Raw genomic sequence first — 12,604 nt, forward strand, 5'->3', positions numbered from 1 at the left:
GCTTGTTAAAATATTTCGATTAAAAAAAATCTTTTCTGAAGTTGATGTAGGCCAACCACAAAAACCGAAAGGCCATAAAGGACCCTTTCTTGCGGGTCGATTCATTGATTTACTCAGATGCAATGAATAATTCAGAATTAAAAAGTGACTACTGATCATTTCAAATTAGAAACACTGAAACGTCACCTCTGCATCGCAAAGTTATCAGAGCACAAGAGAAACAAGCTTTGAGAGCTCAGAAAGGCTGCGAGGGAGAAGCGTTCTGCTTAGGTTTTTCTCAGGAGCATTTCTGTGGCATAGACATTCCCGAAGGTGACGCCCTGGGCCCCAGGGACTCTGAGCAAATAAACAGACAACAAACGCCATGACCTGTATCAGCCGGGGACCCCGGGGGGCAGGCGCAGGGTAAAAAGCGCTCGTATACACACGGACACACTCACGCACGCACATCCACACACGCATGCATGCACACACGCACATATGCACACACACCCACATGCACACCCACACACGCATATACTCACGCATGTACATGCGTGCATGCACATACGCACACCTGCACACATACTCGCACGTGTGCACACATGCAGGAACGCACGCACACATGCACACACACACACATATGCACACCCACAAGCGCGCGCACACACCCACACTCATACTCACACACACACACACATGCACATACACACACAAATGTGCACACACATGCATGCCCATGCACATACATGCACATACGCACACCCACGCGCACACACGCACACCCATGCACACCCACACACGCACGCACACATGCACACACACCCATGCCAAGCAATCCTCCGAGGCCTGGCCCGCAGGGTCCTCCAGGCGGGGCTGGGGCTGTGCCCCCCGAACCTGGGCCACCGCTGTCCCACCGCCAAAGCTCCACCACTTATGGGCGGGGCCCTGAGCCCCCATGATGCCCCCCTCTGTGCTGCGTGGCTCCTTGCATTGTGCCCCTGCACCCCCATGATGCCCCAACGCAGCCCCGTACTGTCCTCCTCCCCCCCCAACTCCCATGATGTCCCCTCTTCCGTGACCACGCCATCTCTGCTGTCCCCATACTGCCCCTCCTGGCCCCATGATGTCCCCAGCACTGCCCCTCCCCTCCATGTGATGCCCCGCGATGCCACCCCCGTGGTGTCCCCTCGTCCCCCACGCCGTCCCCGCCGCCCTCACCGCATGGTGTAGAGCAGCGTCCCGTCGTCCTCCAGCCGCAGCAGCTTGTTGGGCGTGGTCATGTTGTGCGCGATGGACTTCTTGCCGTTGTGGAAGAACGTGTCCGGCGTCCAGATCTTGCTGGCCAGCAGGTTGTTGAGCGGCAGACGCTGCATGGGGCCCTTGAACCGGAGCCGCTCGTCCTTCCAGCTTTGCCGGAAAAACACGTCGATGGTGTACTCCTAGGGCGAGGGGGGCGGCCGGTGACGCCACGGCGGTGGCCGGGCCCCCCGGCCCTCCTGGGGGCTCCCACACACCTACCATTTCCGTGTCGGACACCGGGCCGAAGCTGGTGACGTAGATGTCAGTCCTCACCTGCGTGGTCCGCTCTGAAACACAGACGCGGTGCCTCGCCCGGGCTCGCCCGGGTCACCGGCCCCGGCCCCACGCCCTTGTCCGCTCACCGGTTTCACGCACAGGGACCAGGAGGTGGCCGTTATGTGCAGGGCTTGCCCGACACAGAAGGCGGCCAAACTGCTCCAACTGTGACATGAAATGACACGCCCGTGCCATCGAGAAAGGGACTCGGCTGGCACTGTAGTCCCGCCTGCTGGGGAGTCTGACCGTGGGGCCTTGGGTGGCTTTCCCACGCACCCAGCTTCAGCGTCCCCCTCAGTAAACCGGGAACAGTGCTCCCAGCGGCTTTGAGAGAAGCTGGACCCTTTGGGGTGTGGGTGCAGCCGGGGGACGCATCTGCCATCAGAACGGTGGCCCCAGGCGGTCTCTGGAGAAAGGCGGGTGCGAACCTGCCCGGGGGACAGTGGCCTGGGGAGGAGGACGGAAGGCCGGCTGCACCTTGAATTGCTGGAAAGTTCTGTCATGGGAGACTCAGTTAAAATAACTGAAGACACAAGAAGCCGTAAAAGCAGCTACTCATGTCGGGGGAGACAGCGGCCAGGCCAGGACCCGCCCAGCCCCTGTGGTCGTGAATGGATGACCGGAGGCCCCGTCGGAGCACGGGAGGCTGCCGTGCCCGCCCCGGACTGCCGGAAGGCGTGTGGGGCGCATGGGGCGCGGGGGCCGCTGGCTTTTCCCTCCCGGTCCCGGGGGCGGGGGCATCGTGTACACGCACGGCGTGCACTTGCGTGTGCACAGGCATTTGTATGACGCTGCGTGGTTTCAGCGCCCGCGTCCCCCCTGAGATGCCAGCCCCGGCGGGTGACCCCCCCTGGCTCTCTGGCGCCCCCAGGGACCCGCCATTCAGGAGGGTGACGTGCGCTGGGTGCTGGGTGACGCCGGCAGCCCCCCGCTGTCTGCGCCCTGTGATTCTTGTGGGTGTGTTCAAAGGGGTGGGGACAGAACCCAGAGGGAGGGGCGGGGTGTCCAGGGGCCTTTGTGGACTTTTCTTGCTCAAAACACAGAAACGGGCAATGCACGTGTCAAGGGGATCTCCCTGTTGAACGTGCGAATGATGGAGAAACACTAAACGTTGTCCCACAGCAACGCGTCTGCCAGAGGCCTCGATCTCGCCTCCCAGAGCGAGTTCACGGGCGCCGCATCTCGGCTGCCTTAGACCCGCAGGCACCGCGCACGCCGGGAAGCGGCGCCCGGCTCCCAGCACAAGATGAAGCTGTGCCCGCTGTGCCCCGAAAGCACACTTTGCCATCCACTTATTTTTATCCGCTTCCACAGGGGCAAAGTGAGTGCCGTGATGATGGCCCTCGTGAACGAATTAAATGTCATATAGAGAGACGTAAAGGACAATTGCATCGAACAGCGGATTCTGCAAAGGACGTGCGCAGCTATCAGCAGGAGATGATTATGAATTATTTCTCAGCGTGCGGTAACCCCGGCGCCCGTCACCCCTAAGAAGCGGCTCCTCCTTCAGTGAGCCGGAGGGGACGCTGGGATTATGTGGGGGGAGGCAGTCTGCAGGGGCCACTTCCCCCAGCCGCCTGCATCTAGAAAATAGAACGGCAGATTCTGCAAAGGACGTGCGCAGCTATCAGCAGGAGATGATTATGAATTATTTCTCAGCGTGCGGTAACCCCGGCGCCCGTCACCCCTAAGAAGCGGCTCCTCCTTCAGTGAGCCGGAGGGGACGTTGGGATTATGTGGGGGGAGGCAGTCTGCAGGGGCCACTTCCCCCAGCCGCCTGCATCTAGAAAATGGTAAGAAACGGTGCAGGAGCCTTGGCGACAGCCACCCGTTGGAGCTCCCAGCGGGGCGGCCCTCTCGGGCATTGTTTGGGCCACAAAAGACACGGGCTTGAGCTGAGGTCACGCTCCCCAAGGGCCCGCCGAGGACACACTCACCCCCGAGCCCTGGGCGCAGTCGGTTGTCATAGCCGTCCAGAAGCCCATCCAGAATCCTGGTGAAGATGGTGATGTTGTCATCTTTCACCGAACCGGCGGGCATCTGCGACAAGCTTTGCAACAGAGAAACACAGGGGTTCAAACTTGCGTTAGTTATTTCTTACACATTCTTCTCCAGATCCAGAAACCAGAGAATAAAACGGTGACTTGTTTTGGACAGAGGACGAGATCAGTCTATTCTGCTCTCTAGGGTATTGTTTGGCACAGAGAAGCCTTAACTCTTGGGTATCTAGAGAGGGTGACGGCTGTGGGCTGGTCACCCATCGACCTGACCGGGTGCCCCGAATCCACCCCTCCCCGGTTCCGAGAAGCCATTCGTGTCAATACTGCAGCCGTAAACAAACCGGCCGCTGCACACGGATACGCGGAGCGCAGTTCGTTCCTGGGGAACTTCAGAAGTTTGCTTCCCACACGGAAAATCCGAGTCTTCACACCGTTAGTGTCACCTGCATTGGGTGATGGGGTGAGGGGGGACCCTTGGAGAACTATGCAAATTGACAGATGAGGTCGGGTTTCTCCAACAACGTCACCGCGTCTCTAACTGGGAGCATTTGCGCGGGGAGCATCGTGCCAGGGTGACGGCAATGATGGGGTGCGCGGCGTCTCCCTGTGCTTCGCAGCCATCAGCTCTGCTCGCTGCCGGCGCACCCGGCTCAAGCCACAGCACGCGGCGGGGGCCGTGCGTGGTGAAGCCCCGTCTGCAAATGCCGAGTGGGCTTTTTCTCGATGCCGCCTACGCTCGGGAGACTGGGGGACGCAGCACTCCGAGTGTGTGACCCAACGTGTCGGACCCACAATCAAAGCCCAACCTTCCAGAAGCAAAGGCAGTCTGGTTCGTCCAATTCTGTCGGGTGACCCAGGCCCAGAGGGGGGTGAGAAAGTGCCCCAGGCAGACATGGACAAACCGAGGAAGCCACCTGGGGAGAAAGGGTGTCACCGGTCCAGAAGTCGGTGACACACGGGAAGGGCGTGGACCCCACCGCTGGTCTCACAGCTGCTTTCAGACATGCAAACACGGGATTTAGACGCGTCAAGAACTTGACCTAGGCTGCGGGTCTGGCTTCACGGGGACTTAGGCCGCCAAAAGCCGGCCATGGGGCCCAAGAAGTCAGCACCTTGGCAACAGAGCAGGCGGCTCCCGGAACCTTCCTGAGAGCTGGCCACGTGGCTCTGGCCACGGCACTGTCTCTTCCAGGAATCGGCTGAGAGCTGAGACCCAGGGGTGGACCCTGGGGGCAGAATCGATGTCCGCCTGCCTCACCCCGTTCTTGGAAAAGAGTCGCTGTCATCGACTGCATCGGAACAGATCGATTCTCTACCAGCGAAAGCGATTTCCTTCTGCGCGAAGGCAGAGTGTCAAGTTCTTTTGATCTAATTTCCACATCGCCGTGAACATGCGCACTCGACAAGCTAAATGCAGCCCTCTGAGTACGGAGCCCAGGGAACAGTTTTTCGCTCTGTGACATAGTCTTTTAAAATATTAAATTCCCTTTTCCTGACATCCTTGTGGGACGAGGACGCAGCCTCGCAGACTTAATGCCCGGACATGGGGGGGTTAGCATCGTCCTCTGGGGCCGCGAAGGGAAAGGGGACGTTTTGTCCTTGCCCCATTGCCTGACTATTGGTCACACAAATCTGGCCTCATCGTCCACTTCTCACGGTGTCCCTGACGCTTATCATTTTGCTTATTTTCTTCGAGACCATGTTCAAGTGTCTAATTTTCAGAAGGTGCTCGCTGGCTCAGTATCTTAGCATAGAGGTGGTCAGCAGGGCTGGGAGTGGGGCGGTTGGGGACAAGCCGGCCGAGGGGACATGCAGCTGTCCCACGGGGTGCAGCCACTGGTCCCCCAGACTGTACCACACACTCGGAAGCTGCTCAGAGAGTGGCTCCTACCTGTTATCACCACGAAAAATGAGATGGTGATTATGAGACGTGATGGAGGTGTCAGCCAAGAGTAGCGGTGACCATACGGCGAGTATTAGACCCTAAACTTGCCCCCCGTTACATGTCAATTATGTCTCGATACACATTAAAAAATGAAGAATCACTATGAATCGGAAAACAAGAGGAGGCGGATCCTAACGTTTCCAACGCGTTTCTGCCCACGATTCCACTGTCCGCTGGGAACTGTTCGGACACCACGCTAGACCCGGCCAGCGCCGAGGGCCAGGAGGTGAAGACTCCATGGCCGCGTCGGCCCCGTGGTGTGTGGGGGCACAGTGCAGCCATGGGGACTGTCTCTAGGGACCCTGCACCCTCGGTGCTGCTCAAGCATGCTCCCCTCACCGCCCTTCCTGTGGATGCTGTGCCCTTGACCCCACCGTGCAGCCTGACGGGATCCCCCCTTCCCCCGCCTGCGATAAAACCCAGGAGTCCCCCCCCCACCCGCGCGGGCCCCGCCCCTTGCCCCCCTCAGGCCCCCACACGCTGGGTCCCTCCCACCCGTCTTTCGCGCACACTCGCTACCTTCTACTTTGAATTATTCTTCAGAGTGATTGTGTGACCCACCGACGACATATCTGGGGGGTTCACCCGCATATGCGCTTCCTCGCGGGGAGGCTCCAATCTGCCCCGGTGGGTCTCGCTCCTGGAACGCGCCTGGCACGTAGTAGGGACTCAATAAACATCACCGTCACTGCAGGGCGGGGGCCCCTGTGGATGCCGACACCCCGATCCCCAGGCCTGGGGCTGTGCGTGTGCTACGTGACGTGGCAGGGACACCCCGCGGATGCGATTACGGTGGTGGCGTCTGCCACACTCAGGCCGAGCCCGCGTCATGCTCGCCCAGGTCCAGTAAACCTCGGCTGCAGCCTGGTCACAGCACCCTGAGTGACAGCCACCCTGCACCCAGCGCCTCTCCCTCCCTGGCCTTGTCTCAGCATTTGGGGGACGGTGGGCCGTCCGCCCTCTCCGTCAGCCCTGTGGTGCGGTGTCTGTTCGTAGCTCCATCTGCCACTGCGACACGGAGTCGCAGGCAGGTTGAATAATTCTTCCGATGCCACACATCACGTATGACAGTGCGACTGTCCCCGTCACCACCATGCCTAACCCTGCCCCTAAATCCTTGCCAGGACCCCCGGAACAGAACCAAACCGACTGCAGTGCGATGGCCTATATATATGTGTGTACATCTTTTTAAAGTTAAAACTGAATACAACACGGTCGTGGGTTTCATCCGTTTTTAGCTTTGCCTTTGGTTTTGAAATAAATGATTAAACAGATACAAATAACGTAGAGCTTTCCGCGAACGGCTGGAGCTTGTCCAGGGCGCGTGTCACCTCTCCTGCCCTGGGCCCCCTCGTCCAGCGGTCACACTGCCCGGTGTGTGGTGTGTGTGGTTCCGCTCGGGCTGGAGTGGACCCCTGTCTTTCCAGTGGAGCCACTGAGTTAGATTAGGACACTGTTGCTTGCGACACTTAGGTCTTTCCCCATTCTTTCCCTCGTCACCGTCCCTTAACTGTTAGAATGTTCTAGAAAAGGTCCCGCAGTGGAGTGAGCTAGCCCGGGCCCTGAGCTCCAAGACAGACCCTGACCCTGCCACTTCCCGGCCACCGAGCGTGGGCTCCACGCCTACGCTCTGCCACCTCCAAGCGGAAGGCTTCGCAAAAATCAAACGGTGCTTTCTGGACGCGAGGGAGCTGTACCCACATCGACCCTGCTCATCATCACTGCCACCAGCCATCGGAGAGCCAGGACGTGATTTATTTTTACCGCTGCTTCTCATAACTTCCGTGTGAAATTTCACACCTGTTGGAACAGGTGCATTACGCGATCGCACCTTTGTGAAGACCCGAGAGCCCTCGTCCTCCAGACCGGTCGCCGGTCGGTGCCGGACGCCACCCCGAGCCTCGCTCCGCTCACCCCCGCTGGCATGGCGAGCGTGCTAAACGGTCTCCTCATAAAGCACGTCATTGAGAAGTATTTTCTTTCGGTGCCTTTAAAAAGGGTTGGCGGGCATCGGGCTGGAGTGGGGCCCTCGTCCCCTGAAAGTCTCGCTGCACCTGAGAACTGCCTTTCTGACCTCTGGCCATCTCACGGCCCCACGCAGCTGTCCCACCGCCTGTGTGTGGCACGTCTGTGTGTTTCTATGACGGTGACGACGACGACAACCCTCTGTCCCGGGCCTGGTGAACCTGCAGCCACGGTGCAGGGAGGGCCTGGGGCTCACGAGGGGGAGCGTGCCAGGAAAGGGTGCCGCGCGTGCTTGGTGATGCGGGGAGAGTGTGCCGGGAACGCGTGTGCAAAGCCGCCTCCCGGAGGCGGGGGTCGGGCGAGCGCGCGGAAGCAGAGTCGCCTGTCCCCTCACGTCCACAGGCCACTCCTGCAAGAGCCTCCTCTTAACTGCCAGTCACAAAATGCCGTTTCCCAAAGTCCATTTGAATCGGCCTCCCAGGTACTAGCAAGTTCTAACGCATTTCTCTTCTCCAACAGATGAGCTTCTAAAATACATTTGATACGATTAAATGAATGAAATTGCATTTCACCTCATTATGGATGTGATCGTCCCCAAATTTATCTTACAATTATCACAGGCCGAGTGAGCCCAAGAAAGTATGATTTTTCAAAGGACGATAAATGAATTCCCAGATACATTTAATAGGATGTATTTTGACGTGACGCCAATTCGAATGCCGTCTCTGTGCCGGCTTTTCTGTGCCACGTCGTTCTGATTTCCGGTCTCGTTAAAACAATCCTAACGCTTCAGACGAGACGTCTCACGAGGCCGAGTGCCACAGCAGCCTCTGTCCTGCCACGACTCGCTCTCTGCTACGTAATTTAAATGCGCGGAAGGATTCTGCGCGTGATCAGAAATGAGTCGGTGGTGACTCGGATCAAATTTAAGAAAAGATCGGGAGAAGAAACGACACTCGTGTGTTTCCAGAGCGATTGCTCGTTGATGGTCTCTCCAGCTCTACGTCGCTATCCGGCCCCTACGGTGTTTGATCGCCACGTCCGATCTGCCACCCTCCTCGCTCTCCGCCCCCGGCTGGTCTCTTTCGTGTATTTACAGGTGTCGGTGTCTCACTCGTCCCACAGTGTCCCCATTACGGCCTTTCCTGTCTCCCCTTCACCTTCCTATTGCTCCCGATAACGTAAAGTCTTTCTTTGGAGGAAAAAAAAACAGAGCTCACACAAACTCCTTTTCCTTGTAATCACAGAACAGAAAACTCTCAAAAAGCAGTTTGCGGAATGGCATCCTGCACAGACCGCGGTACCCAGCCCGTGTGACCCAGGGGGAGCCGGGCACTAACCGCCAGGCCCCCCGCATTCGGTGCCCAGTGAGGAGACCAAGTGTCCGGTCCTGGTGGCCTCTCCCGTCCATTGCTCGGCTGCCACTGTCAGACGAGCCGACGACGCTTACTTGTCAGGCGCCTCTGAGACACACCTAGCCCGGGAAACGCACTAAGACGTGACGCTCCGTATTGCGACGGCTGCTATTCTGCCAAGATGTTCAGTCAAGTGGGTACTGGAAAATTTCTTCGCAATTTAACGAAATTATCCTCAAGCACGTTTAGAATAACAAGCCGGCGCGAGGAGCCTTGTATAAGAAGAGGGAGAAATAGGGACTCGGGCTCCCGCAGGGCGAGACGTCCTTTGTGACAGTTCAAAAGCAGCCCCTGCTGGCCGGGCGTGTGCAACCCGCTCCAGCTCCCGCCGGAGACCCCGCTTCACCAGAAAGGGGCTGGACACACGGGTCAGGAGTTAAAAGCGCTCGGAGCACCAGATACCGTCTCACCGAAGGGATCTCACCCCCCGAACGTGCTTCTGAGCCAAAAATGATCAACGTAGGGAAACGCATAACCAGACACGCACACAGCCCAGATTAGGGAAGGACCGAAGGCCGACTATCCAGTCGCCTAAAGAGCGCGCGTCCATTCGTAAATCACAGATTTTTAAAGAGGTTGGAATAACCGAGTCTTAGGTGTGAAAAAGAGCGTGGCACGAATCTGAAGGTGCGACACGACCCAGTGTGGGGAGAGGGGAGAAAACCCACCGCGGTATGAAGGAGGGCGTCTGCGGGGCGCCTGCGGGGCGTCTGCGGGGCGTCTGCGGGGCGGGGGGAAGGACGCTTTTTCCATGGACTGTCTGTGTCACGCACGTGTCCTGCCGCCAGCAGGACTATTGACCTTATACGTAAAAGATCCCAAACGTCTCCCACCGTTAATCTCTGTGTGGAAGGTGAGCTCAGAAAGCCACCAAATTAAATAAGAAACAAAGCACAGTGGCCTCTAACGGCTAAACTCCACGGGCACGAGACTTCGCATTTCCGACGGCGGCCGCCAGGGAGGGGAGCAAACTCCTGGTGCCAGAATGTAAACTCACGATCAGGGATTTGACCAAAACCTTCAAAATGAGACACACGTCTCCAACCCTCACGATTCCTCGTCCCTGAGCTATTGGTAAATACGTGCAGCCTGTCAGCAAAGTCACTGCCTGGTGTGTCAGCTCGGAAATCCGAATCCTGTGTATGATGTCACTTGTATACACACTCTTCATTCAGAGGGACGCTGGGGACATCGTGGCGTATAGGATGCAACAGCGGGAGAGCCTTGGACGGATAAGGACCCGAAGGCACGTGGCAGGGGCGGGGGGGAGGTGACCATCCTGGACTAGCAGCAAGGCAAGAATTGACAACTGATGCCTGGTCCCGAGGGGACACTGACTGAAGGACTCTCGGGCTGCAGGCCTGGGGACGTCCACTATGACGGCTACTATGCGTGCGCTGCCCCCGAGGGTGCCAGGAGAGCTACGAGCCCCCGGCTGACCTGCTACACGGTCCCAAAGCCACCCTTTACCAGCCACGGCACCTGGGGACGCTCACGAGCCTCTCTCTTCCCCAGTCGCCCCCTCGGTAGAGGCCTGGAAAGCTCAGAAGAGCAAAAACGTCCACAGGACAACACAGAAAGGAGGTCGTGAGCCCAAGAGGGTCCTCCTTATGGGCCCTACAGCCGAGGTCCCCACAGGCGGCTGCACGGCCACCGTGCTCTCGAGACCCCCGTGACGACACAGCGCAGGGGGCACCGTGCACCCACTGGAGCCGTTTTCCAGGACAACTGCACGGCAGACCGGCCCCGAAATTTAATTTGTAAATGATACTCCGCCAACTTCAAGCTGCAATCCTTTTGATCAGCCAGAACAATCTGGGGGAGCCGAGGGGGGGGAGGCGGGACAGCAGCACCCCATAAGGACGTGTGTCTGGAATGCTGGTTATCACCAGCTTGATGAAAAATATATGAGCATCGGTACCAAAGGCCAAGATGAAATCGCTCAGAGGAACGGCCGATGCCGGATGCCGCGCGGTGTCTCGACCCGCAGACGCCCGCTGCCGGGGGTCGGTGCCTGCGTTCGGAGGGCCCCAGCTCAAGGATGTTGGCTCAGGCCCAGACCGCCGTGGGTCCTTGTCATTGTCACAGAATGCGTGCTTGGCTTCAGAGGCAAGCAGTTTCTTTGTACAGTGGAACCCGGGAGGGTCCCCGAGACGTGGAGCATTGTCATCTGACAAGAAACGAATGTCCTATGTGCACGTGAACTTCTGAATCATGTCTTAACCCGAGTGGGAGGAAACGCAGCTGACTCTAAAACCACCTTCTGCTTGCGTTTCTGAAAACAAAATCTGCCGCTTTTCTCTGACTCACTCCAGAGACCCCGCACTTGTGGCGAGCAGCCTCGCTCGCTCGCTCGGGAAGGAGGAGCGGGGGAGGCCAAGGACTCGCTTATTTGTTTACAGCGCACTGAGAGGCGTGGGACGCGGAGGTGACCCAGACGCCACATTCGGCGAAGTTCCTGAAAACCTCAAGATTAAAGCGTGGATGGCGACTTACCCAAAATGACTGGCCAAGTTCACGGACACGCAGAAGAGAAGGAGGTTTTTGGTCATGATGAAGCTGGAGAGCATCGCCTCGTCCATGCCCACCGGGAACGAGAGGAGAAGCAGCCGGTTCGGGGGGGAGGGGGACCCCTGCTCCTTTCTCCAACGCGATCTTTCTGCTGAAAAGCACACACAGGGAAGAGCCATGCACACGCGGACGCGTCCTCGTCAGCTTCTGGACCCCGGTGGGACTGCGACATGCAGGACTGACAGAGAAACGGCCCTGGCTGGCTGTCGTCGGGCACGGCTGCACCTCAGTGTCAAACACATCTCGGTCACACACAGAGGTTACAACACAGCTTAATTTTCATGTTTACCCAGAGTCAGTCTAAATAATAAAAAATTATTATTTTCCACGTCTCAAATACTTTGCTTCACTTTTTAGCATGCTAGCAAATGACCCGTTCGTGCTATTATCCCAATCAACACTCGAAGTGGTGAGTAGCTGTGTTTTGCATCTGTCAAATCCACAAGTGGAATAATTTTACCTTTTGGAAATATCTGCCACGCGTTCAAAGCCAGCCGGCTACTCCTTGCTCTGCGAGGCGCTGAAAGTAGATGGGGGGGCGGGGGGTGGGGGGAGGCACATTTAAGGAACCAATCTACGGGGTCACGACAACAGAACTGCTTGTGAGGAACGCCTGCCACTCTCTCAGCGTCCTGTCCCCACGACTACACATTCTCACTGCTTTTGTGTGTGCTTGGGGGAGGGGGGCTCCCGCGTGCGTGCCGGCCGGGAACGCATGGGGAATGCGGGCAGGTGCAGGCGCTGGGCTCTGCCTCCGGGCTGGAGAAGGCGCCGCTTCCCCATTGCGCATAAGGCGGACAGGCGCGCGCGGTTCGGGACACCTCGCGCTCCAAGGGCACGTCTTCCCGAGGAGACCCCGGGCCAGCTCCGGGATCGGGCCCCACACAACAGGTGCTTGCGCCTCAGAAGCGCAGGCCCCGCGTGCGGAAGGGCGCGAGGAATGCGGGGGTGCAGGCGCTGGGCTCTGCCTCCGGGCTGGAGAAGGCGCCGCTTCCCCATTGCGCATAAGGCGGACAGGCGCGCGCGGTTCGGGACACCTCGCGCTCCAAGGGCACGTCTTCCCGAGGAGACCCCGGGGGCGCTCCGGGATCGGGCCCCACACAACAGGTGCTTGCGCCTCAGAAGCGCAGGCCCCGCGTGCGGAAGGGCGC

The 12,604-nt window shown here is 58.5% G+C and overlaps 1 protein-coding gene across 1 annotated transcript in view; it reads right to left on the reverse strand.

The window, feature by feature from the left end:
* The window catches only part of GABRA5 (gamma-aminobutyric acid type A receptor alpha5 subunit), a 45,488-nt gene extending 34,024 nt beyond the window's left edge, over positions 1-11,464 (reverse strand). Inside the window, exons 1-4 of the mRNA XM_006907078.1 lie at positions 11,379-11,464; positions 3,495-3,607; positions 1,501-1,568; positions 1,201-1,421 (exon numbers count right to left, since the gene is read on the reverse strand). Of these exons, the coding sequence (XP_006907140.1) occupies positions 1,201-1,421; positions 1,501-1,568; positions 3,495-3,607; positions 11,379-11,464 (488 nt within the window). The remainder of the gene's footprint in view (positions 1-1,200; positions 1,422-1,500; positions 1,569-3,494; positions 3,608-11,378) is intronic.
* Positions 11,465-12,604: the final 1,140 nt, after the last annotated feature.

The sequence above is a fragment of the Pteropus alecto genome, unplaced genomic scaffold, assembly GCF_000325575.1.
Source record: "Pteropus alecto unplaced genomic scaffold, ASM32557v1 scaffold102, whole genome shotgun sequence".
NCBI lineage: Eukaryota > Metazoa > Chordata > Mammalia > Chiroptera > Pteropodidae > Pteropus > Pteropus alecto.